The sequence below is a fragment of the Mastomys coucha genome, unplaced genomic scaffold (assembly GCF_008632895.1).
Source record: "Mastomys coucha isolate ucsf_1 unplaced genomic scaffold, UCSF_Mcou_1 pScaffold21, whole genome shotgun sequence".
NCBI lineage: Eukaryota > Metazoa > Chordata > Mammalia > Rodentia > Muridae > Mastomys > Mastomys coucha.
This window is the reverse complement of record NW_022196904.1, coordinates 134,943,866-134,970,924: the sequence shown is the minus strand read 5'-3', so window position 1 is coordinate 134,970,924 and position 27,059 is coordinate 134,943,866. Positions and strand designations below refer to the sequence as shown.

At 45.5% G+C, this 27,059-nt stretch overlaps 2 protein-coding genes and 1 non-coding gene across 16 annotated transcripts in view; 2 read left to right on the top strand and 1 right to left on the bottom strand.

The window, feature by feature from the left end:
• Lrp5 (LDL receptor related protein 5) overlaps nt 1-3,850 on the top strand; it is a 105,703-nt gene extending 101,853 nt beyond the window's left edge. Inside the window, exons 22-23 of the mRNA XM_031389102.1 lie at nt 674-771; nt 3,386-3,850. Coding sequence (XP_031244962.1) covers nt 674-771; nt 3,386-3,647 — 360 coding nt within the window. The 3' untranslated portion in view covers nt 3,648-3,850. The remainder of the gene's footprint in view (nt 1-673; nt 772-3,385) is intronic.
• Nucleotides 3,851-9,511: 5,661 nt separating this feature from the next.
• Nucleotides 9,512-9,584, bottom strand: Trnaa-agc. Its single transcript has one exon. It is a non-coding gene; the product is annotated as a tRNA-Ala (tRNA).
• A 473-nt stretch (nt 9,585-10,057) lies between these two features.
• Ppp6r3 (protein phosphatase 6 regulatory subunit 3) overlaps nt 10,058-27,059 on the top strand; it is a 123,562-nt gene continuing 106,560 nt past the window's right edge. For 11 of the 14 annotated variants that reach the window (XM_031389089.1, XM_031389100.1, XM_031389099.1 and 8 more), the window contains exon 1: nt 10,058-10,193. The gene's annotated coding sequence lies outside the window, so the exon portion shown is untranslated. The remainder of the gene's footprint in view (nt 10,194-27,059) is intronic. The other 3 variants (XM_031389090.1, XM_031389101.1, XM_031389088.1) reach the window with 3 other exon arrangements.

The window sequence follows — 27,059 nt, the reverse complement described above, 5'->3', positions numbered from 1 at the left end:
GCCATTGACTAGGTCTCAGCACTCAGGATCTAGTCAGACATACTTAGAGGGGTCTGCCACCAAGCCCTCAGCAGAGCACATTCTCACAGTCCACTTTGTTTTCTTCCCATCCCAGTCAGAGGTGAGAGGCTAAGCTCCTTGAGAAAGGGGCGGGCCACCACCTCTCCCTCCTTGTCCAACCTCTGTATTGGTTAAAGCTCCAGCAGGGACTTGGGGCATCTTGAATAGGAGCCAGGTCAGGGGAATGGCAGGAGATGCAGGAGTGAAAGGCAAGTGCAGTCAGCTGGAGGTATCTGAGAAAGCAGAGAGATGCACATGGGCAGGTAGATAGATACACAGCTTCTGCAGAGACATACTGCTGCTGGGCTTAGGGCTAACAGGAGTGCTGAAGCAGGAAACCAAGGCTCTTGCTGACACTGCCCCCTACTGGTCACCTAAGTAATGTTGAGAGGGCCGAGGACATCTGGTTGAAAGCACTTCAGTCTCCATGCCTCTGACCACCGCCATCTTTGGGAAAGATGGCTGATGCCCTCCTCTGTTTTTTAAGTTTCACTAGCTCTAGAAGGGTTCTGGGGACTGCAGGTAGAGAATGGAACCCCAGACCCCAGGCTGGCAAGCTGAATGAATGATTCAGGCTAGAAAGGCTTGGAGTAACCCATCTCACTCTCCTCAGATCCTGAACCCACCGCCATCCCCGGCCACAGACCCCTCCCTGTACAACATGGACATGTTTTATTCTTCAAACATCCCAGCCACCGCTAGACCATACAGGTAGGAGTCTTTCCTCGCCTTCCCAGTTAAGGAGAAGGGCCTTGTCTCCATCCTCCTTCATATGTGTCCCATGGGCTCTATCTACACTGTTTTCCTCTCCTCTCTGGGTTCTTGGGGCTGCTGCTGAGTGTGAGCTCAGTGCTGGCTAAGTGTTGTTCATATCCCATGTGAATACCCTACATAACGGGTTTCTTCATTGCCTGGGACAACTGGAGCATGGCCTTGAAGGAATGCAGAAGAGTATTCAGCTCCAGTGCTGTCTCATTGTAGGGAAACCCGTGCTTAGGCCCAAGGCTCAGGCTTTAGGCCCTGCTGTGGCTCAGCCTGGCCATGGACCTGGCTACCATGGTGCCAGGGCCTTGAAGCTCAAGTGTATATTTAAAAAGAGGTCTGGTGCTGACTCTGGTCAAAACCTGACTAATGTAACCTGTGTTAGAATGATTTTTTAATATTGTGTGTGTGTTCATGTGCCTGTGCCTGAAAAGGTCCGAGGCATCCCCTGGAGCTGGAGTTACACGCAATTGTGAGCTACCGGATGTGAGTTCTGGGAACTGAACTCTGGTCCTCTGTAAGAACAATAAACATTTCTAACCACTGAGCCATTTCTCCAGCCACGGGATGATTTTTGCTCCTTTCTCAAGACAGTGGCCTATCTGAGCTGGGAACCCCAAAAGCTGGCCCAGCCTGACTCCAACCCCCAATTCTCACGCATGAGAGTGGTGTTGTAAGCATTCCTAATGTTGGGGTAATGCAAATGCCTAGCTTACTCTTTTTCATAAGGTCCCAGTGATATTCCATCAAAATTCACAGCAGAGAACTAGTGAGTCTATTGGTACAGATGGAGTTTTCCTTCAGGAAATCTTCCTGAGACCCCAGGCCAGACAAATTAGAGCAGAGTTGCATACAAATGGTTGGGGGTGCAGTGCAGGAGCCACTGGACTGTCAGGTGAGGACGGCAGGTGATGGGCTCTGGTGTATAGACACAGCTGATTTGATGAAAATGGCTCATGTTGCTCAGAGAACTCACAACCTATGACAGAGGGGCCCCAGAATGCACGGGAAAAGCAGAATACTGTATACTGCTGTGGTTGTAGTAACTAGAGAGCCTAGGGTGCAAAGGTGGTTATGACTAACAGGCTACCCTCTAGGTACTCTGGCCTCATCCCTAGGGAGCTAGCTGTCAAGGCCTGGAAAGAAGGCCAGGGCCCCAACTGCAGAGCTCTGGTTGGGGCAACCACACAGCCTCTCTGACTGCATCTTGCAGGGTGGCCCTGCCTGCCATCTAGTGGCCATTCCTGGGAACTGCACTGCACTTGTCCCAGGGTTGCAGCCCCTTCTGCCTGCTGCCCAAGCACCCACAGTGGCTGCTGGTGTCAAAGTATAACATGCAGCCTGCACTGCCAACCCGGAGTTGTCATTGACTCCATAGCCCTGTCTGCCACTGTCCCCAGACTGGAAATATCCATGCCTGCAAAGCCCGTTTCCTGAGTCTTCCACCTTGCCTGCCTTTGCTCTGGGTCCCTTTCACGGCCTGACCTTGCTAAGGCTGAGTTCCATGAGGTGTGTGTTGCCACTATTTCAGCCTCCCATTCCTGCTCACAGTGTGACCCCAGCATGGTGGGTCCAGACTCTGAAACAAACTGATCCCTGCCTTGGTGAGTTCAGGACACAGGGCCTGACACAGAATTTATGACACAGGGCTGACACAGGCAGCTCCTGGGAGCTTGGGAGGCATCATCAAGGTCAGGGTGCTTCACCTTAAGAGTGTTCCAGAACCACATATTCTCACTGGTCACAGGAAAGAGCATTGTACATAATAGCTATTAAACACTTTCTCCAGTAGGCATATATGCTTCTAGCATGTTCCACATAGAATCTTAACTTCTGCTGGGCAGTGGTGGTGCACGCCTTTAATCCCAGCACTTGGGAAGCAGAGGCAGGAGGATTTGTGAGTTCGAGGCCAGCCTGGTTTACAGAGTGAGTTCCAGGACAGCCAGGGATACACAGAGAAACCCTGTCTCCAAAAAGAAAAAAGAAAAGAAAAAAGAAAAAAAAGAAATAAGGCTGGGACTGGGCATATTACTTGCCATGCAAGTATTAGGAATGGAGTAAAAGACCACACATGGTGGAGAGCTCTGAGACTCCCAGCGCCTGGGAAACAGAGCCGGGAGGATCCTAGGGCTCACTGGCCAGCTGGTATAGCTAAATTAGAGCCTCAGGTTCAGTGATAGCCCCTGCTTCAAAGGATAATGTGGAGAGTGATAGAAGACACCTGAGTTCAACCTCTGACCTCCATACATGTGTACGTGTACTTTCACACATGCATATATACACACACACAGCAGGGCTCTTTCCTTTTGAGAAAAGAAGTTCGGAGGTTAAGTGAGCTTCTGCAGGTCAGCCAGCAGGCTCTGCTAACCTGTTGTCTGGAAGGGGACCAGGGATCTAGTTCTTACCAACCCCTGGCTGTAGAGGCAGAGAGTGAGTGAGTAAGCTCTAGGTTAGGCCACCTGGCAGGCCTTCTGCCTGTAATCATTGCTAAGGAGCAGCAGCTTAAGGGCCTTGTACTCACAGGGCTAGGCACACATGTGAACTTCTTCTTTGTTCCTTCTAGGCCCTACATCATTCGAGGTATGGCACCCCCGACAACACCTTGCAGCACAGATGTGTGTGACAGTGACTACAGCACCAGTCGCTGGAAGACCAGCAAATACTACCTGGACTTGAATTCGGACTCAGACCCCTACCCACCCCCGCCCACTCCCCACAGCCAGTACCTGTCTGCAGAGGACAGCTGTCCACCCTCGCCAGTCACTGAGAGAAGCTACTGCCACCTCTTCCCTCCCCCTCCATCCCCCTGCACGGACTCATCCTGACCTTGGCCATCCACCCTGGCCTCGCTGCCTCCCTGTAAATATTTTTAAATATGAACAAAGGAAAAATATATTTTATGATTTAAAAAATAAATATAATTGGGATTTTTAACAAGTGAGAAATGTGAGCGGTGAAGGGGTGGGCAGGGCTGGGAAAACTTTGTACAGCGGAGAAAATATTTATAAACTTAATTTTTTAAAACATACCTGCCATTCCTTTGTGCCTCATGAGTATTTGAGTATTGAGCCTGTTCCCAAAGAACGGATTTCACTCCACTGAATGGCCGTCATGTGAGTGTCCTGTTGTGCATGGCTGTCCTTTTACCAGGCCCTCATAGGCAGAGACAGGTTGTGACCTGACCGGTGCAGAGAATCATTCACATGCTGCTCAAAGGCTCAGGGCGTTTCCCAGTGTGCACTGGACCCTGCATGTTGTTTTCCTGGGCTTCAAGCTGTGTTGGCATTCTGTTCCATCCTGGTGCCAGTCATGAGGGCCAGAGGCCAAGGTATCCCTCTGACCATCCCATCTATTTAGACTCCATTGGATGGAGCTATGAACCTGACTTTGCCAGGCTGTAGTTGCCCTGGTCATGTCTTAGACAGTGCCTTTTGTCCCCAGAGGCAGCCAGTCAGCAGAACCTGAGATCTGTCTACATGTCCACCTGGGTAGTATGGAATCTTGGTCTCTGTCCTGGGGAGACATCTCCTATCTGACAGGTGGATTGAGGAGAGTGGGTGACTCTGGCAGTCAAAGGGGATAGGCAATGTCCTGTCACATCAGCTTCAAACTTAACCGCAACTGTGGCGTTGGAGAGAAGTCGGAACGACCACACTCAGTTTTGGGTGTGACACCACCTGAGAACTGAGAGAAAATCTAGAGGCCTTAGCCTGCCAATGGAGTCCTGAAATTGACTCCTCGATCTACCCGAAGGGGGCTGGAAATGCAGAGCGAGGTAAAAACAGCTGAAGGTGGGAAGGTCTGTAGGAAAGAGGACTAGGAACTGCAGGCACTGTTTCACTAGAACATACCAGAGTTGCTGTCCTGGCTGAGACTGATCAGGATCTCTCCAGATCAGGCATGGCAGTGACACAGGCAGGTAACTTGCAGGTTCTGCCACTGACAGTTTAGCGTGGGGGTAAAGGCCTATCTATGGGTCCTTTGTAAACCAAGGCAATTGTGAATGGATCCGATTGACACCCTGTCACTGGTCTTCCTAAGAGTTCTGTGCAGACTATCTCTAGCAGGGGTGGTCCTTGGTAAAACAGGTTGTGACCTACTAAAGCTCAGAGGTAATGGGGCAGGCCTAAGTGAACCAGTGAGTTTCCTAGGATAACTCACAGGACTGGGGGTGACTCAAAAGCAAATATATCACTGAGAAGCCCAATTCAGCCTGGGTCACAACTCCCCAATACTGCATCCCTGGAGCTCAACTTGGAGGCAACTGCAGGTTGAAGCATCTCCTCTCAGCAGCCATTACTAAGCTTGTATAGCTTTTGAGAGGAATCCTGTGAATCCTGTAAGTTTCAGGACCCTCCTGAGGCTTGTGAATTTTGTCTACTCTATGCCTTGTAACTTTCCTGTCCTTCCAGAGTCTTCTAGAGTGCCCTCCACTATGGGGCATTTCCATGCAGTGCTCACCATCCAGAGACAGAGAGACATTTCAGAACTCTGAGGAAGGCCTGTCCTGACACTCTGCTTTCCTTGCCCCCCCCCACCCTCCCCCACCCTCCCCGTGAGGGCGCATCTTGGTACTGAGACAAGAAGACTTTCTGAAAGAGCCGGTGTCTGAGCTGTGGTGGTACAAACAAGCAGGGACATTTACCTGCCTCTTTGATTTTACAGTAGCCCTGTTGTTAAGGAAACCAAGGCTTGGGTACAAATTGTTGTTTGCACCCAATAGAAACAATTGTTTCTACTCACCAGTCCCCGTCTACCCTCCAGGCTCAACTGCTCCCCCTTGTGGTTACACCTACCTTCCTCTTCCTCACTGTTAACAGCCCCCTCCTTCAGCAGACCTGCTCAGCGCATCCCTCCTCCATGAGACTGTGTCTACTGTCTGTCCTGTGTCCTTGGTCTTCATAAACTGAGGCAGTGTCCATCTTTTTTTTTTTTTTAAGATTTATTTATTGTTATATGTAAGTATACTGTAGCTGTCTTCAGACACACCAGAAGAGTGTGCTATGGATGGTTGTGAGCCACCATGTGGTTGTTGGGATCTGAACTCAGGATCTTTGAAAGAGCAGTCAGTGCTCTTAACCGCTGAGCCATCTTACCAGCCCCAGCAGTGTCCATCTTGAGTGGATAGTCCATGTGACTGGAAGTTTGGTGGGGCTCAGGTTCCATTTAGCTGGTGATCTGTTGTGGATCTCAAGCCACAATCTTTCTCTCTCTCTTTCCCTCTGCCTCTCCTTCTCTTTCCTCTCCACACCCCCCCTCTCTCCAGATGTCATCTTCCCTTCCTTTCCTAGAAGCCTGAGAGCCACAGAGTGGTCAACATGGCTGGAGGGTCCCTTTCTCAGACTGGGCAGCTGTCAGCCATCCTTTTAGGGAAGTCCAGCTCCTTGCCAGCTCTCACACTATAAGCTTGTAAAAAAACAGCAGGGAAAGAGAGTGAACTTCAAGGCTAAGTGGGTGACTGCTCAGGTCTCCTAGGAGACTCTGGTTCCTCCTCTTTTTTTTTTTAAAGATTTATTTATTTTATGTATATGAGTACACTGTAGCTGTACATGTGGTTGTTGGGAATTGAACTCAGGACCTCTGCTTGCTCTGGCCCTACTCCCTCCGGCCCAAAGATTTGTATTTATATGTATTTATATGTATATGTAAGTACACTGTAGTTGTCTTCAGACGCACCAGAAGAGGGTGTCAGATCTCATTACAGATGGTTGTGAGCCACCATGTGGTTGCTGGGATTTGAACTCAGGACCTTCGGAAGAAGAGTCGGTGCTCTTAACGGCTGAGCCATCTCACCAGCCCCTGGTTCCTCCTCTTGAACCTCAGAATTTCTTAACCTGACCCAGCAACATCCTGTATGCCAACCCTGCCCTCCTGGACCTTGTTCTCTGCCAGACAGTAATGGCCCCATTTCTGGATCTGTGTCAGCAGAGTGGAAGAGAAGAGAAAAGAATGAGTGGCGCTGGGGGCATCTCTTCTCAGGTCAAACTTACCTAATATACAGTATTTATGCAGAACTCCTCTTTCTGTTGCAGTATATAATGGGTAGATGTCAAGACGTCCTTTGTGGAAGTCAGAGGGTTTGCTTGTTTTCTTCCTTTTACATTATAACCTCAATGAAGTCAATCCAGGCAGCTCTGAATTTGCTCCCAAAGTTTAAGGAGCAGCAGTCAGGCATCCTCTCTCCACTCCATTGTATACTGATCTGGCTTAAAACAAAATCTTAAATGTGTTTGTTCTTCAAAGTGGACTGAAAAGTGAACTGTTACACTCCAGAAGGAAGTGGTAAGAGGAGAATGGGACAGGGAGAGAAAGAGTTAGGGAGAGAGGAAGGAAGGGAGAAAGAAAGGAAGGAAGGAAGAGAGGGAGGGAGGGAGAAAGAAGGAGAGGGGGGAGAAAGAGGTAGCAAAGGAGAGAGGGAGATAGGGAGAGAAGGAGAGAGTGGGAAGAGAGAAGGAGGGAGAGAGGGAGGGAGGAGAGAGAGAGAGAGAGAGAGAGAGAGAGAGGGAAGTGGAGAGGGAGAGGAGACCCTTCAAACCTTCAAGACACAGAGCTCAATCTGAGTCACATGCAAAGCTTGCCAAGTTGGTTATTCTTCTGATTCCATGGCTCTAGGGGGCTGGCAAGTGGGCTTCAGGCTCAGGTACCTTCTTCCCTAGGAAGCTCTCCCAGACTTCAATGTGTCTGGCTAGGTTAGGAATGAGTACACAACTTACGGACTAACTACCCTGGCCTGAGTGAGGTTATCTCTTTTTTTTTTTTTTTGGTTTTTCGAGACAGGGTTTCTTTATAGCCCTAGCTGACCTGGAACTCAGAAATCTGCCTGCCTCTGCCTCCCAAGTGCTGGGATTAAAGGCGTGAGCCATCACCGCCCGGCGAGGTTATCTCTTAGTTGTAGTATGTGTATGTCCCTGGAACCCATGTGAGTCTGAGAGAAAATAATGCAAAGCAGGTGCTTTCACTACAAATGAATAAAGGGATGATGGTTTGGTGGGCCACTGGATGACTCACCAGATGGTGGGAGGGGGCTGGTTTGGACACGCAGCTGGGCTTTCCCTTCACAGATAGCACAGAAGGCAGGCCCCCTCCCACCCCCAGCTGTCCCTGCCCGCCATGGTCCCAGCTTTAACTGCTGCCCTGCCCTGAGCTTTCGGTTACCTTAACTCTTCATCAATAGGCCTCAGTTTTAACAATGTTTATCACTACTCCTATGGCCTCAGGCAAGCCTTCTAGCCTCTGTGTTCCAGAGTTAACATTTGCTGCCTATCTAAGTGCTTGTCACTGGCTGATAAGATATTATCACTTGCACTTCTGAGAACTGGAAAGCCAGGAAGGTTAGGTCACCTGGCCAAGGTCACCCAACCCCTGTATGGCCTCTGGTGACAGAATGATCTGGACCTTAGTTAGCTAGTGTGTACAATGGGGACTATAATGCTGTCGTGGATCTACTAGCAATGAACTCTTTCTGGAATCTGCTTCCAGGCACAGCTCTCCTGGAAGCTCTGACTGGAGGCCAGAGTGGGTTTGCATAATTGTGCAGTCTCTCTTGCTACCCTGGTAGTGGAATTCAGAGCCAGAATGAGTGAGGCAGAGGACTCAGGCATGTTGGACCCTGTGTAAGGGACAGGGGTGGCGGTGGGGGTTCAGAGATGGGAACCTACAGAAAGCACTGAGTGTCCAACAAGGCAGGTCCTGTCTCCTCCAGTCCAAGGGCTAGGCTCTGTCATTTTCCCCAGGGGATGGGCACTTGGGAGACACACTATGTGCTCTCTGAGCTTCAGTGAATCCCTGAGACTGGAGAAGGCTGGGACTGGGACTGCTGGACCTGCTGGAAGAGATGCAGGGAGCCACTGTCTGAGGTGTGAGCACTGACCCTCAAGGCCTGTGTGACTCAGCTTCTTCTGCCATCCAGTTTCCTACCATACTTGGGCCATTCCTGTCTTTGGAGCTCCAAAGCCCCATCCTGGGGTCTCTGTAACACCCTTCCTCTCCCTTGCTACCAACACCCTAGGGATTTGGAGTTCTGTCTTGCCCTATAACTTACTACTTTTCCAGGAGAGTCTGTCCCTTAGCTTGATCACCTTGGTCACTTGTTTTCCAGATGGCACGGGAAGCCTGCTTCGTGAAAGACTTCCAAGAGGCAGAACTTTAGCGCACCTGAACTTAAGGTCCTGCCCATGCTGAACCAGGCAGGTTATTCATAGGGGCTTAAGGGGAGCATCTTAGTACCTTTTCCTGTTGCTGTGATAAAATATTCTGGCAAAAGCAACTTTAGGGAGAAAGGGGTTCATTTTGTCTCACAGTTCGAGGATATAGGCCAATATGGCAGGGAAGTCAAGGGAGCAGGTGTAGGGCTCTGCCGGTCACATCACATCCAGCCACGAGGTAGAGAATGCTTGTGGTCAGCTCAATTTCTCCTTTTTAGACAACCCAAGGAGACAGTGGTAAGTGCAGGGCTTGAGAGTGGGGATCTTGGTGTCCAGGACCCCAGTTCTGGACATGGGCAAATGTGTGGTATTATAAGTATGGGACACTAGCATTTGGAAGAAATTCATGTGTAAAATTCTTCTCTGTGACAAAAGATACAGCCTGATCTCCTTTGTATTAAGGAAATCCTACACTTTGACCCCATTTTCAGGGATGCCACTTTACTCTGAAGTGATTAAACTGATGGTGTTTCATAAAACTACTGTGGAGAATGCGGGCATCGATCCCGCTACCTCTCACATGCTAAGCGAGCGCTCTACCATTTGAGCTAATTCCCCAGCTATAATTAACCTTCGTCGCAAGTTGTATTGTGACTCACGTCATCACCGGTTTCCCCCGCGCGGCCGTTACCCCACCGCCTGCTGTCATTGTGTTACCCCATTGGCTCCTCGCATCCGGAGCTACACAGCCGGGATTGGTTTGGTTCATTTGTTTTAAACTACATTGACTATGCGGATTGGTGGTCCCAAGCGTCCGTCACGCGAGGCTCCGCTGTTGCTACGGGGCCGAGGGACCCAGCCTAAGCGTCTTCCAATTTCTGACTTGTTTCTCAGACTCCGGGGTCCTAGAGGTTCCGGATCCGTCAAGTCCATGGGAAAAAGAATGCGCCTCTCGCATTTGACTGACAAGACCACAAAGCCAATCGAAGTGAAGGCGAGGGAACCGCTGGGCGGTCCAATAGGTTGTGGGGGGCGGGAGAGACAAGCCAATGATCCTTGGGAAGGGGCGGGGTCTATCCAGTGATTGGCTGCGTGGCGGCCGGAGGGAGGGCGGGGGTAACTCAAGGCCTGCTTGATACGTCCGCCATTTTGGGCGCTTCGCTGATGGTGTCGGTGAACCTTTTTCCCGCCTGAGTGCGACTAGCTGCGGGTCGTGGGCGCCTCCAGGTAACTCAGGGGAGGGGGCGGTGGCGCGGAGTGCGCGGGTCGCGCGGGCGAGCGGCCGACCGACCGCGGCGGTGGTCCGGTCCGGGCGGCGTGGGGAGGGAGCGTCCCGGCCCCTTTCCCCTCCCCCCCGGAATCGGCTGCTTAGGCGGCCCGGGAGGCGGCGTCCAGTCCCGGCCAGGACCGGGCCGCCCGCTCCTGTCAGCCTGGCTGCGCGTTGGCAGTCAGCCGAGCCGACCGCGAACTTTGGACGCGGAGGTGACTCTGGGCTTGGCTCGTCGGGAGCCCAGGCGAGGCGAGGCGCGCCCCGAGCCAAGTCGGGGGTCCTGGGCAAGCTTCCCGGCTCCCGCGCCCGGGCCTTCACAGCGACTTCTCGGGATCTCCCGGAGCTTGTCAACTCGCTGGAGAGCTTCGCGAAGGCTTTTGTTGGACTCTTGTCCTCCGAGAAACAAGTTTTGTGGGTTTCTGGGCATTAGCAGAGTCATCGGAATACACAAAAACCAGTTCCGAGTCTCCTGAGGCCATCGCAGTTAATCTTCAGCCTCCGCCGTTGAGTCTCTTGTATACAGACGCGGGCATTGGAGATCCTTTGGTGTTTTGGAGCTGAAGTATGTGGTTACCCTTCTTGTGACTTCAAGCACCTCCCTTTTAAAGCTCGGTTCACTGTTAACTTAGAGGTCTTTTTCTCCCCAGTCCCACTGTCTTTCATTAGAACTTGGACTTGAAGTTGTAGGTGGGACAGAATGAGTGGTCTGATTAGCTCTGTGCCTGGACTTCTCCACCACATGACCTATTGCCATTTGCCCCCTACTTGCTGTGGTCTCTTTAGGATGGGTCAGAGCTTTGTTTATGTTTTGCTTTGGCTTGGGGGAGGGGAACACTTAGGTGAGGTTTCCTTCCATCAGAGCACTTGTTAATATGGATACTGTTTCATTTTCTTAAGTGAAGTTTACTTTGGTTTTTGTCCTCAAGGTCATGTTGGAGATGACACAGCCGCTAAGAAAGGAACTTAAGATTTCCTTCCACTAAAATGTTCCTTGAAATAGCAAGGTGTAAGATCCCTGTTGCCAATGGGGTTTGAACTTTCCTTTGGGTCACCTGAAAATTAAATCTTTGTCACTTTCTAGTCCCATGACCTTGGGCAAATCAGTCCTCTTTGCTGTCCCTGTAACCCAGGAAAACAAGTTTGATCCATAAGTTTAGCACATGTTAGGTCCCAATTTTATCTAACATGTACATATTAGATCTACAACTGAGTATATATTATATATGTAAATATGTTAGCACAAAGCATCTCAGTAGTGACCGTAATCAAATTCAACTTGATCTTGATTATTTTATTTGTTTTTTGAGGCATGGTCTCACTATGTGTCGGGGAGATCTTTACTGCTTCTGCCTTTAATAATGGGACTAATAAAGTCATGCACCACTACGCCTGACTCATTATTTAATTATTTTGGGGGTTGATAGTAGTTTAGGATGTTTTTGACTTTCCTTTTATGACTGGCCTCAAATTCTTGATCTTGCTGCCTCTACCTGACAAGCATTATGAGTAGAGGTGTGTACCACCACACCTAGTTTAAAATTAACTTTTAAGTGTTTAGGTACAATTAGAAAAGCCATGTGTCTAAGGATCGGCTGGGCTAAGAAAAAAAATTACTGGAAGTTATTTTAATTTTTCCATGAGAAGTGATGTCAAGTGAATCTATTAAATCACTTGATAGTGTTTTGTCTAAACCAGCACTTACACACAGGAAACACCTTCAGGAGCTTAAACAGCATCCCTCCTCTGCTGCTTCTAGGTACTGCTTCAGTGTAGATGTCCCAAATCATAACATGAGGATTTCTTAGGTTTTCCTGGTTGTTATTGCAATTGAAAGTCTGCAGTCTTGAGAGCTTCAGCAAAGGTGCAGGTTAAACATGCCTAGTCAGTCTCTAAATGCTCTGAAACCTGATGGCTTTTGAGTATCAAATTTTTAGATTGTGTAGCAGTTTGTATTAGGGATGTAAGACTGTAAAGTCTGCCAATAATTCAGAATCCGAATCTGATATTGTTGCAGTCCTAAAGCACTTCGGGAAAGGTGTGCTCAGCTTGTAGCGTGGGGAGTAGCTGTTCTGTGAGAGTGCTTTGGGACCTAGTCCTCACTTCACTGTGCCTAGCCAGGGACCCTAGCGCCTTTCACTTATTCAGTTATCCTTGAATTCAGCTTTTTAAATGTCTTGCTGTGTACTTTCTCCTTGGTATTAAAGAGAGGACAACTCTTAGTGGTGATTGCTTATGACTTAGGTTGCTTTATGCACTGGGGAAGCTGTTTAAATGGACTGCATCTCAAGTAGACTTGAGTAGACTGATTGAGACTGACCTTCAACAAACTTCAGCTTTTGTGTAAAGCACCCCCTGCCCAACTGCTCAAGAACCAACCAGCTACAAAAACAAAGCTTGCTAGTTGCATTAACTGAGTGCCTAGGGAGTTGTCAATAGTTGGTCAAAAAATGGATAGCACTGAAGTTAGAAATTTAAGTTGGGTTTACTTGGCTACTTTAAAATGAATTTTGACAGTTTCCTCTAGAAAAATGTATTGTTTCAAGTAAGCATTTCTTCCTTAAAACAGTATTTGTTAGGGTTGATAATCAACTTGGATCCTCTATGATTAACTTAGTAGTTGAGATAGTTGAAATCTTTTATGTTACCAGTGTATGTTGATCTATATCTTTTCAATTTACTATATTTCAGAAGAGTAAATGATAAAGAAGTCCTTCCAGATGTTTGTTCAACTAAAACTCAGTACCAAGTTTACTCTCTAAAGAGGGCAGGAGTCCGGCCTGGCCCCTGTGTGTCAGATCTCAGCTGCAGTGGAGGCTGAGAAGCTGCTTTTTCTTAGAATGTACCTAAAATACTGACCAGACCTTTTGACTTTCAGTTATATGTCCTTCTCAAGATGTCAATTGACTTTCCTTTCTGTTTCATGAACCCATGATGAATACATATTTATGTGGAACAGAATGCTTGAATATAATGTGTATAGATGAAATAAGGGTAATTTAAGCATTTCTTTTTCTTTCTTTTTTTAATTTATTTCATGTATATGAATACACTGTGTAGCTGTGTTGAGACACACCAGAAGAGGGCATTAGATTCCATTACAGATGGTTGTGAGCCACCATGTGGTTGCTGGAAATTAAGCTTAGGACCTCTGGAAGAACAAGCAGCCAGTTCTCTTAGCTGCTAAACCATCTTTCCAGTCCTCTTTCTTTCTTTCCTTCTTTCTTTTTTTTTTTTTTAAAGAATTTATTTTATGTATATGAGTACACTGTAGCTGTCTTTAGGCACACTAGAAGAGGACATTGGATCCTGTTACAAACAGTTGTGAGCTATCTGTGGTTGCTGGGAATTGAACTCAAGATCTCTGGAAAAGCAGTCAGTGCCCTTAACCACTGCGCCATCTCTCCAGCCCCCTGAAGCATTTCTTTGCCACAAAGATTGCCTTGGATTGGGAAGTCTGGCTCTGTAAGGTACTTGATCAAGATGCATGAGGCTCTGACATCTATCTGTAGTACCCAAAGAGATGAAGGCATAGTAACACACACCTGTAATCCTAGTACTTGGGAGGCAGAGGCAGAAAGAGCTGGAGTTCAAGGTGATCCTGGGCCATTTAATGAGACCCTGTCTCAAAGAAACAATAAAACAGCCCTCCGTCCTTCAAAAAAGAATAAGTAAAATTATTTTTTTTCTTGTTGCTGTGTTCCTGGGAATTGACCCCATAGTCTTTTTTTTTTTTTTAAGATTTATTTATTATATGTAAGTACATGTAGCTGTGTTCACACACACCAGAAGAGGGCGTTAGATCTCATTACGGGTGGTTGTGAGCCACCATGTGGTTGCTGGGATTTAAACTCAGGACCTCCAGAACAACAGTCAGTGCTCTTATCACTGAGCCATCTCTTCAGCCCCAGACCCCATAGTCTTACTCACGCTAGGCAAGTACTTTACACTAGGTGAGAGTATTCCAACTATTTTTCCCTTCAGGAAGCGTTCTTTTTGGCTTATTATACCTCTGGTGTGCTGTAGAGGTCAAGACTACTGTTAAACCTGCGTTGCACAGAATATTGTAAACCCAATGGCCTACCCTCTCCATCCCTTGCCACTATCCAGCCCTAAATATCAGTGGTGCTGACATCATGATAGATTAACAATGAGAATCATTTGAGATACTTTAAGACTATGGATGTTGAATATCATCTCTGGAAATTAGTAGTGGAGTTGAGACTACAATTTTTCAAAAATTTTAATTTATGAATATGTGTGCAGATGTGTAGGTGCAGATGTACTGCAGTGCACACACATATGGATGTTAGAGGACAGCTTTTGCAAGTCTGTCCTTTCCTTCTACCATGTAGGTCCTGGGGTCAAACTCAGGTCATCAGGCTTGTGGTAAGCATCCTTAACCACAGACTCACTTTGCAGGCTGGAGAATGTATTTTGATAAGTCTTCCTAGACAATACTGATGTCGAGTGCACATTTAAGGCCTGAGTTCCAGGATCTTTGGGTGGGCTGGGAGCTTGGTCTGCAGTACCTGGATCCTGCCTTGGAGGTTGTTTGTCAGATGCCTTAACAGTTAGCTTTATAATAATATATTTTGCAAGTGCAACTTTGTGACTTTTCCCCTTTACCTCATGAAAACACATTGTCATTTTGAGCTTGAAACTTAGCAGCAAGTTAGAATTTGCCCCAGTGCCAAATAACATACTACTCTTGAGTTTTATTATCAGTAGTAGTATTTTTAAAAATTCTTTTGCCATCATCTTGATGATCAACTGTCAGTTTTGTTTTTAGATACCCTTCCACCCCTGCTTTTTTTTAAGAAATGAAAGTCTTTCCCTAGAGAGTTAGCTCTGCATTGTTTTACCCAGTTCTGACTTTTGAGAGTGGAGTGGAGGGAGTGTATGGTATGGTCAGCTTTTAGTGCCCATGCGGTGGGAAAGGAGTTGTCTGTGTCCTGGACTCTGATGCAGGTGGAGCAATGTCTGTCTTCTTCCTGGAGAGCTGTGTGCAGGAGTAGAGGAAAGAACAGAGGTCCTTGCCTGTACTTAAAGTTGGTGTGATGCAAGTGGTTAAATTGAGGAGTGTTAAGAAAGCTCTACGTTTAGCACTAAATGTACCATCTGCACACATTCTAAGACCTCAGCCTGTGGTTCTACAGAGGACTGCAGTCAGCCCACCCACAATCTTAACCACTGTCCTGTTTCCATTATGTAGTACTGCCCCCCTCCCTGTTTAGAGGCAGGGTCTTGTCATCCTGTGTCTGTCTTCTAAGTGCTAAGCTTATAGTTGTTAGCCATCATGCCCACCTCCATCTTCTTTTAATCTTAAATTTTTTGATTCATTTTATTTTATGCATGGGTGTTTGTCTGCATTTATGTATGTGTGCTGCTGTGCTTGCAGAGGCCATTGGATGGATCCCTTAAACTGGAGTTACAAGCATTTGTGAACAACTGTGAGTGTTGGGAACTGAACCTAGGTTTTTGTTTTTGTTTTTTTATACAAGAGTAGTAAGTGCTTTTAACCATTGAGCTATTTCTCCAACTCCTAGACTTCATGATTTTTGATCAGCAGTTGTATTAGCTGAATCTATTCTTTGTCAGAAATGTATTAGGGGATTCGCTTATGAACAGCCCTTAAGAGGACCTATGATCTAGAGGGAGAGCTTAGCAATTACAGATACCAAAACTTGTTAGTATTATATGGTCATCCCTCTGTATCATTGGGCTCCATATCTGTGAGTTTACACAGCATGGGTTAAAGGCATTGCATTCCAGAAAGTTCTAAAAAGCCAATTTGAATTTGTCACAGGTGGAGCACTTTACTGAATTCCGGTAATAAATGTGAATGTAGATATGCTCTGCTGTGGCCACCAGCCACTTCACAGATCTTCAGTGTCCCCCACTGGCTTTAATTCCCAGCACTCACATAATATCTCCCAGCTGCATTTAACTCTAGTTGGGGATCTGATGTCCTCTGACTTTGTTTGGCAAGCTCCTACATGCATGTGGATCACAAGTATACATATATGCCTTACTCAGTACATACTCAGTACATACAAGTAAATAAATATTTTAAAAGCACTTTTGCCTAGCTTGCTCTTGGCCCTAGATTTGAGTCCCCAGTGCTACTAAGAAAAAAATAAAAATGGCTCTTTGTTTCTTAGAATGGTTACTTTGATGAATCTCCTTGATTTGGGTAGTTTAAAAAGGACTGCTGGTCCTCCCAGGCTGGTGAAGCAGCTGTGTGATAACAAGATGGATACTTGTTGCTTAAAAAAAAAAAAAACGCTTAACTCCCTGTTTCCAGACCTTCTCCTAGATTCTGTGTGTTGTCCCCACCCTCACTGTCTCTGATATCACCCCCTCCCCAGCTCCCATTTTGATGAAGGTTCTTGAGCTGTGGCTCAGGTTGGCCTTTAAGTTGAGAAAAAGTTAAAGGCTCCTGCCTCAATTTGCCAAATTCCTGTAGGTTCTTGCCGGCCATCTTGAACATCATCCTTGTAATGGATGGTGCTGGAAGTGTGGGGATCTGTACTGATGAGAGGGGTCTGGTGAGGTGGCTCAGTGTGTAAAAGCACTTGCTGACAAGCCTCACCCTGAGTTTGCTCTTCAGAACCTACATAGTGGAAGGAGAAAACCAACTCTAGCAAGTTTTCCTCTTATCTCCAATCACATGCCTTCCTTGTCTTTTCCCCTCACATGACAAAGAAATAAATGTATTTCTGTTCAAACTTTTTTTTGTTTGTTTTTGTTGTTGTTTAAAATACTTTGTTTTGAGACAGGGTTTCTCTGTGTAGCCCTGGCTGTTCTGGAATTCACTCTGTAGACCAGGCTGGCCTCGAAGTTTAAAATATTTTCATTGATCTAAAATAATTGCTCCTAGGCTAAGGAGCAATTTTACTTTAACTTAATGCACTTTTAAACTCCAGCACAAATACTGGATAGTTCACCGCTATACCATTCTTTCCTATGAACTCCACAAACCTGGCCTCATCTTGGTTTTTCGAGACAGGGTTTCTTTGTAGCCCTGGCTGTCCTGGAACTCACTCTGTAGACCAGGCTGTCCTTGAACTCAGAAATCCACCTGCCTCTGCCTCCCAAGTGCTAGGATTAAAGGTGTGCACCACCACTGCTGCTCAGTTCTTTGTTTACAGAAACGGCCTTGGCTGTGACTAGGTGATAGATTTTGGAGGACAGTTTCCACAATTGACAAGTTGTTGATCAGATTTCTGTAGGAACAAGCCTTTCTGTGACTAGATGTCCATATGTAGGCACTCTCCTGGCTTTTCAAGATGAAATAAAAACTGTTGGAGCAATAGTTCATGTAGAGGTTATTCTTACTGAGTCGTCAGGTATCTGCTTCCTTTTCCAGATGGAATGATCCTTTCTCCACAACTGCAGCAATGGCTCTAACTCATTCTTCACTTCTGTCAACTTGACTTTCAGATCATTTGTCAGCTCCAAGAGCTCTGGTAGTTCTTTCCTCAACATTTTCAGCTTCTTTCACGGAGACTGTTAGTCAAATTCTGAGACCTGGGTCTCGGCTTTATTTACCTGGAGCACGAATTTTGCACTCCAAAGCCATCCTCTTGGAGGCCTCGGGTGGGCCAGGGGCTGCTGCATTACCTGTGCTTCTGCCTCTCCGCTTCCTCGCCTTTGTTGACTCCGACGGGCTCAGGATTTGGAGCCATAGTCTGAAAATATGTAATGCTTCATGAATTTGTGTGTCACCCTTGTGGTTTCTTGCAAGGTTACATCCTTTCACAGTAACCAGAATGGTTACTATATTGTTCCAGTTTTAGGATATGTGCTGCCAAAGTGAGTGCCTTTGGTTAGTTTTTAAGCAAGTCCTTTCCCCTTTACCAGTTAGAGACTGATATCTGGATACTGGTTGGGGCTGTGATTCAGAGAGTACTTGGAGAAGCACATAGAGGCTTCTACTATGCCTCACTGGGGCATCTGTACATCATGAGTTTGGCAGAGCTGGATTTGCCCCAGTGGAGGCTTTTGACTACTTACACCTTTATAGCTAGCTGGTGCTGAGTTTTTCTTAGAGTGTTTAGTGCACTTACTTGGCTTTGGCTAGAAGGCTAAGCAGCAGTTATGTGTTTTCTTGAAGATAAAATATTGTGAACTAAATTACTTTTTATTTAGGCATGATCTTGCTATGAAACTCAAAACTTGTAACACTTGTCTTGGCCTCCTGAGTAGCTGGGTTATAGGCCTTCCTGATTGGTGTTCATTTTCAGGTAGGTTCAGCACCTATGCATTCAGCACCTGTCATGGTTATAGTACTTTGCCGTTCATGTAGGGCTTGACATCTGTCCTTTGTTCAGAATGTATTGTGGTCACGAGTGCACAAACATCAGGTAGTGGCCTTGAGTTCTGCCACATGTAGTTTTCCAGCTGTGTGAATCTGAGTACAGTTGTACCTGTGTCACTCTCCTCACTGCTCTGTCTGATAGTAGACCTGTACACAGAAGCAGCTCTGGGAGGCCAGTGAGAGCCCTGAGGGGAGATGTATGTTCTGGCCAACTAGAAGAGTTCTAGCTGGTGGGGATTTTTGTTGAGGGAAATTTTGGAGAGTTTATTTGTAAGTTTTTTTCCACTTAAGCTGTGATTATGTTACATGTAGATAGACTTGTATATTAAAGTAACACCTTTTCTCTGGCTGAATAAAGGACATAAATTTGAGATTTTGCAGTATGATTTCTAAAACATTTATTTTTACAGTCTCTGTTTGGGGCTGGAGGGATGGCTCATGATTAAGAGCTTGTACTGTTCTTCCACAGGACTGGAGTTTCATTCCTAGCACCTGCAAGCAGGAAGCTCACTTTTAACTCTCGTTACGGGTGATATGACACTCCCGCTTCTGATCTCTTCAGACACTGTTTTCACATGTATGTACAAACCACACACAGACATACAAATAAAAAATAAAATTTACAGTCTTTTTCTTATTGGCTCTCAGAACTATATAAACAGCCATCTTTGCTGTAGTGTCTCCTGTGTTCTGTGGGGCTACATGTCTGTCTGTCTGTCTGTCTTTCTTATTTTCTTTTTGAGAAAATAAGAGAAAATGGTTCCTCTTGTAGCCATCTGTCCTAGAACTTACTCTGTAGACCAAACTGGCCTGGAACTCCTGGAGATCCACTTGCTTCTGCCTCCTGAGTGCTGAGATTAAAAGTGTGCATCACCATGGCCTGGCTGAGCTGTATTTCTTTCAACATGATGTGGATAAGCATGTATGTCTGCAGATGATGTAGTCTTTCTTTTGTTTATTTTTCTTTTTTGGTTGTTTGTTTGTTTGAGACAGGGTTTCTTTGTGTATACCTAGCTGTCCTAGAATTCGCTGTAGACTAGTGTGGTCTAAACTCAGAAATCCACCTGTCTCCTCTTCTTTAGTGCTGGGATTAAAAGCACCACCACTTTCCAGCTATATTTGTTTTCTTTACAGATTTTACTTCATGATTTTATAGTTCTGTTGAGTTAGGTAAACATTTTCTGTAAAGGACCAGTTCGCAAATATGTTAGTCTCTGCAGCTCCTTTGCTATTATGCGTGAAAGCAGCCACAGTCAAAATATAGACTGGCAAAAGGTGGCTGTGTGCCTGAATGGCTTTGCTTTGAGGTTAAGTGGTGGGCTAGGTTCACTTGTGTACTGTAGTCAGTGGTACCCATTCACATCTAGTTTTTATTTTAAGTATAATGAGTTCATGAATTCAAAAAGTGTATGTCGTGATAGGTACAGACAAGAAAAATTAGAACTGAAAGTTATACTGGCACTTGCCAGTTTAAGAAAGTATTGTCATTCCCTTTGGTCCTGTGGGTCTTCCCCGACTACCTTCTTCTCCCTGACCTCCTCAAGGCATTCTCTTTCTTTACTTCTGTGTCACCATCTGCGAATGTCTCCTTATATAATGTGACTTAATTTTTGCATGTCATTAAACTATATGAATTTGAATCTTTTTTTTTTTTTTTTTGGTTTTTCGAGACAGGGTTTCTCTGTATAGCCCTGGCTGTCCTGTTACTCACTCTGTAGACCAGGCTGGCCTTGAACTCATAAATCCGCCTGGCATGAATTTGAATCTTATCTTGTGTCTTAATTAACATTATTCTCAAGATCCACTTTTTTTTTTTTTTTGGAAGCTGGGCGTGGTCATGTATACCTTTAATCCCAGCAGAGGCAGGTGGATCTCTGTGACTTTGAGACCAGCCTGGCCTACAAGTCAAATCTAGGACAAGTGGGGCTGGTTACACTGAGAAACTCCGTCTTGAAAACAACAAAAACAACAAAACAATCCATTTTGTTTTCTAGATGTTTGAATACTTTGTTTTAATAATGAACAAAACAGACCCATGTTCCTGTCCTCATACAATGTATGATTTAAGTGTGGGGAAGACAGTTATCAAGAGAGTTAATGGTATAGTAGCTATGTGGATACTGATTGGAGCCAGCAGAAGAGGAAAAGGGTTGGCTGTTTTCAGCCTGTGAAAGACAATGCTCAGATTAGGCCTATCTGAGAAGGCCCTTTGCCTAGAAGATGGAAGCTCAAGGCATGAGGCCATGGGTATGTGGGGCATCATTATAATAGAGTCCAGCATGCATGAATGCTATGAAGATAGGGCATTGTTTATTATAATAGAGTCCAGCAGGCATGAGTGCTATGGAGGGGGTAGATTAGTTGTGTTGGAGGGAAGATCCCTAGGGAGAGTGGTAAAATAGGTCTGTTTTGAGCCAGAGGTGTGACATAGTCTGGTTTCAGAAAGGTCCCATTGCAGCTGAGTTAAGAATAGCTGTCGCTGTGCAGCTGTCATGAGAGGCTATAGAAGGCTATGGCAGTGATTCAGGGGAGCAGTCGTAGCAGCTTGGGCAGAAGGGCACCAGGAGTGGTATTGAGAAGTGGTTGGAGTTTGGATCCTTCTTGGAGGGAGAACGGATGAGATTTGCTGGCAGACAGGATGTGGGTGTAAGAGAAGTAAAGGATGACAATAGGGATTTTGGCTTCCTGCGGGAAGAGGAAGACTGAAGGAACAGGCTGTAAAGGCCACATCAGGAGTTGGATTTGGGCTTATTCAGTTTGGGTCACTTCAGAGAGCAAATAGCATTTAGAGTTTAGAGGAGAGAAAGGGCTGGGTTACGCATTGCTGTGAGTCCTCCACATTTAGATGGTATCGTAGGCCATGTTGAGCAAGTCATGAATGATTTTGACGAGCAGTTCCCAAAGGAAATGTGAGAATCCTGGATAGACAGAGAATAGACAGTGCTCTGTCTTGGGGACTTGCCTGGGGGTAGAAGACATGAATGCCAAAGGGTTTACTGAAATGGGTAAATTAGGACATTAGTGTGCCTTAGGTGCTTTAGTATGTATTTAGTGTATTACTTAACTTCCATTGCTCTGATAAAACTTAATTAAGGCATCTTACAGAAGGCTGAGTTTGTTTGGTGCTTCCAGTCTCTGGGCTAGGAGTCCATCACTACCGTGGTGGGGCATGGCATTGGCATGTGCAGGCATGGCAGTGGAGCATTAGCTGAAGGCTCAGATTCAGAGCCACATGCAGGAAACACACTGAATGGCTGGTGTGTTTGAAACCTCAAAGCTTACTGCCAGGGAGTAACCTCCTATAAAGCCACACCTCCTACTCCTTCCCTAACAGTTCCACCAACTGGGGACCAAGTATCCAAACATGAGCCTTTGGGGGCCCATTCTCTCTCTTTTTTAAAGATTTTATTTTTGAATATGAGTACACTATAGTTGTCATGAGACACACCAGAAGAGCGCATCAAATCCCATACAGATGGTTGTGAGCCACCATGTGGTTGCTGGGATTTGAACTCAGGACCTCTGGAAAAGCAGTCAGTGTTCTTAATCTCTGAGCCATCTCTCCAGTCCTGGGGGCCCATTCTCAATCAAACCACCAGTGTACTTGAAAAAGTGCTACTGTGGAGGAGGAATAATTTGGTGAAGCAGGAGAGGCCATAATCTCTGAAGGCCCATCCCATTCCCCCAATCTAGAGCAGGTACTGGCACTGGACTGAGTGTTTACATGGAGAGCTGGCCCTCTTTGCTCCTCCTTAGTCAGAGAGGGTAGAGTGGAATGAGGGTGGGTGGGCAGTGGTAACATGTGGGTATTTTCTTTACTGCTCCCATTCTTCCCCAGGGAAAGGGGAAGGGAGGTGAGAATGAGAAGTTGGTGGGTAGGGTGTGAAGAGAAGAGAAAGGATGAAGTTGGAATGTGAAGGGCTTCTGTAAGGGGTGAGTCTGCATTGAGAGTTGATAGCACAGTGCTTCCTTTAACTGGGGTAGTGGGCTATAGAGGTGTGGGGGAGGCAGAGGGAGAGAACTGCCATTAGAGCTGAGGAAGGCAGCTAGTGAGGTGTGTCCACACTCTTGCACACAGCTGAAGTTCATTCCACTTTGTGTTGTGTCTCCTATTGAATATACTGTATTCTATGCATTTATTGTCCTGATGTTGGAAAATAGGATTGTTTCCAGTAAGAGAAAGCTGCTGTCAACAATTTTGACACAGATTGCGAAAGCCTATCTCCAGGGCACAAACTGGAGTATTGAGGCTATTGGGATATGTCCAGCTTCAATTTTAGGAGGTAGTGCAAACTGTTTTCTAATGGTCCTCAATGGCTCTTTGGATTGGCAGACCATTTTATATTTAACAGTTTCATGAGCTACACCTCAGGGGTCTTAAAAATAACAGTTCCAAACCAAAGCATTAGCTTAGTAAGCTGATGGGTTGAGGCAGGAGGATTGGGAGTGCTCAGAGTCTTCATTCACTACATGTTGACTTCAAGGCTAGTCTGGGGTATACCAGTCTGGGGTACATGAAACCTCATCTCACAAACAATGCAAAAATGTAACATCTAAACTATGTAATTTAATAGACTTTATTTAATGTCCCACAGAATTGTGTAATCAATACAATCTGAGAATATTATCTTCTGTGTGATCTGAACATTTCATGTGAGTAGTTTAACAGTAATCTTTTGTGACTGGCTTTTTTCAGTTAGCATATTTCAGGGTTCTTCCATGCTTTAGCATATATCAGAATACTTTCCTTTTCATATATATATATATATTCACATGTGTGCGCATTTGTATGTGAAGGCCAGAGGTTATCTTTGGATGTCTTCCTCAATTGCTTCCCCACCTTATATTGTGAGGCAGCCTTTTCATTGAACCCAAGACTCACTGATAGGGCCAGACTGGCTGGCTCACCAACCCCAAGAATATTCTTGTCTCTACCTCTCCAGCTGTGAGACAGTAGGCACTTGCTGGAGATTTGAACTTGGGTTCTGATACTTATTTGGCAACCATTTGAGCCATTTTCCAGTCCTGTACTTCCTTTGATCATCCATTGTGTCTGTTGTATGGACAGCTTATCATTTCCATTTTTGGGTTCTTAGGAATACTACTTCTGTTCCGTGGAACTTGACTTTTTGTCATTGAGGCAGGCTTCCTTGTGTAGTTTAAAATAGCTTGAAACTGCTGGGCAGTGGTGGCACATGCCTTTATTTAATCCCAGCACTTGGGAGGCAGAGGCAGGCAGATTTCTGAGTTCTAGGCCAGCATGGTCTATAGAGTGAGTTCCAGGACAGCCAGGGCTATATAAACCCTGTCTCGAAAAACAAAACAAAAAACAAAACAAAACACCAAAAAAAAAAAAAAAAAAACCCCAAACCCAAAAAAACCAAAAACTTAAAACTGTATCCTCCTGACTCAGCCTCCTGAGGCAAGTGAGATGGCTCAGCAGATAACCCCATGCATCACACCTGACTACTTGAGCTCTTTTATCAGATAGGAGAGAGCAGACACCTGCAGGTAGGTTGTCCTCTGAACTGTGTGGAACATGCATACAACACCCTGAAATATAAAATGAATGTATACAGATATACTCTAACTTTGCTGGCCCTTGTTTTTGTCTGTGTTTTTTTGTGGCTCTTTTGTATTCTATCCTCCTCCCACTCTTCACTAAGAACACACTATAGCCAGACACCCTCCCTCCCCGCAAACAGCTTCTGTCATACACGTTTATTACACTGTTGAGGTTGAATTGGTTCATTTCTTACAGTGAGCATCTTCAGCTATAAATGAATTCATAGAAAATGTTAGCTGGGCAGTGGTGGCACACGCCTTTAATCCCAGCACTTGGGAGGCAGAGACAGGTGGATTTCTGAGTTCGAGGCCAGCCTGGTCTACAGAGTGAGTTCCAGGACAGTCAGGGCTACACAGGGAAACCCTATCTTCAAAACAAAACAAAACAAAACAAATTAGTAAATGATATTTATTCAGTAAGTGCAAGTGTTAAGCATGAGAAAGTGTAAGAGCTGCCTGCACATGAAGATCCTGCATAAGATAATAGCTACACACGGAGCAGCTTTGCTTCTGGACAGCAGCAACATGCAGGATAGCAGTGGCATTCTGAATGCTGGCCTAGTGGCTTCCTAACTGTAACACTGGGTTAGTCAGTTGTCTTAGGGTTTCTATCACTTTGAAAGAATATCATGACAAAAAAGCAAGTTGTGTTGGGGAGGAAAGGCTCTATTCAACTTACACTTTCCTGTTGCTGTTAATCACCAAAGGAAGTCAGTATAAGAACTAAAGCAGGGCGGGGATCTGGAGGCAGGAACCATGCCATGGAGGGAGCTGCTTTCTTATGGAACCCAGGACCATCAGCCCAGGGATGGCACCCACCCACTGGGTAGGCCTTCACCCATTGATCGCTAATTAAGAAAATGCCTTAGTGCTAGATCTCAAGGCAGCTTTCCTCAACTGAAGGTGCTTTCTACTCTGATGACTTGAGTTTGTGTCAAGTTGACACACAAAACTAGCCAGTACGTTAGTATTGTGTGAAAACTGAAAAAACACAACAAGATTGCTGTGAAGCTCAAATGAAAATGTTTGGAATTGTTTGATAAATAAAGCATGCCAGGTGTTGAGGCACATGCTTTTTAATTTTAGCGCTCCAGAGGTAGGGGCAGGCAGATCTCTGTGAGTTCCAGGCCAGTCAGGGCTACACAGTGAGACAACAAACACAAAGTAAACAAAACAAAACAAAACAAAAAAGATGCTGAAGCTCTTTAGATGCAGCTATGGTCTTATGCCTGCAGACTATTTTCTTTTTTTCTTTTCTTTTTTTTTTTAAAAAGATTTATTTTATGTATACGAATATACTGTAGCTGTACAGATGGTTGTGAGCCTTCATGTGGTTGTTGGGAATTGAATTTTAGGACTTCTGCTTGCTCTGGTGAGCTCTGCTCCCTCAGTCCCTGCTCGCTCCAGCCCAGAGATTTAATTATTATTATACATAAGTACACTGTCAGATCTCATTATGGGTGGTTGTGAGTCACCATGTGGTTGCTGGGATTTGAACTCAGGACCTTCGGAAGAGCAGTCAGTGTTTTTACCTGCTGAACCATCATCTTGCCACCCCCTACAGACTATTTTCATCACTAGAGATAGAAACCTTATGTTCTGGACCCCCCAGCCCCCTTTTGAGGCTGTCATGTGGTAGTTTATTTTTTTATTTGTTTTTATTTATGTGTGTGTGCACTCATGTACACATGAATACCTGTCTGTGCATCTTCCATATGTGTGGGTGCTGTTAGAGATGTTGGATTCCCTGGAATTGGATTTACAGGCAGTTGTGCATCACCCATGGAGGTTTAAATTTGCACAAATGGGGTCAAACCTTTTCTGAGTGAACATTTGGAGGCCAGAGGACAAAATTGAATATCATTTCCACAGTGTTTAATTTTTTTGAGTCAGGGTCACTCACTGGTCAGTCATTTTAACAAGCCCCAGATATCCTCCTGCCTCACCCTCTCCAGCCAAGGGCTTGGCTCACAGATTCTTTTTTATAGTTACATTGGTTGCCTGGATAGCCTTTGTTTATAAAGAGTATATGGACCTTTTACTTACAGAGGACTTTTTTCTGTCAGTTTTCTATCCACTGCTGTAACAATTACCCCAGCATAGCAACTCAAGAGAACATTAAGCATTATAGTTCTGTGGGTCAGGAACTTGAAGGTGGCACCAACACCACCTGGTTAGATTTTATTTTTATTTTATTGTTCTGCCTGAATGAATATTTTGCATTCCATGTGTGTAATGCCTGCAGAGAGAGACCAGAAGAAGGTATTGGAGCCTCTGGAACTGTAGTTACAGACAATTGTTAACTGTCACCGTGGGCACTGGGAACTGAATCTGGGTCCTCAAGAAAAGCAGCCAGTGTTCTTAACTGCTGAGCCATCTCTCCAGTCCTAATTTGTGTTTAAAGGACATATGAAAAAAATGTTGTGTCTCCTGGGGTGTTAATCCTGTCGTTTTGGGAACCACACCCTTTTTAGTAGTATGGCATAGGTCAAGCTCTTCATTACTTATCCAAGTTTGCTGTCTGCTTTTTTCCTCCTTAACCACCATCAGCTCATGGGCCTTGCTGAGTTGTGATGATCAGTAAGAGTTGATTTTTCAAAATTCTAAAATTTCTTTAAAGCTGTTAGACTTTGAATATGTAATCTTCTTTAGTCTCTGAGTCCTAATGAGAACTTCTATGTGAAAATTAGAAATACTAATATTAAAGAAATAGCTTTTCATAATGTGTTCATATACAAAGGCTAATTGTAATACCTTTAATCCAAGCACTAGGGAGGCAGAGAGGCAGGTGGATCTCTGAACAACCTGGTCTACAGAGCAAGTTCCAGGACGGCCAGGGCTGCACAGAGAAACCCTGTCTTAGAAACCAAACCAAACCAAAAAATAGATCATTCAATAAGAAATAATTAAAAATTTGTTGTTTAGCTTTTCTTTTCTT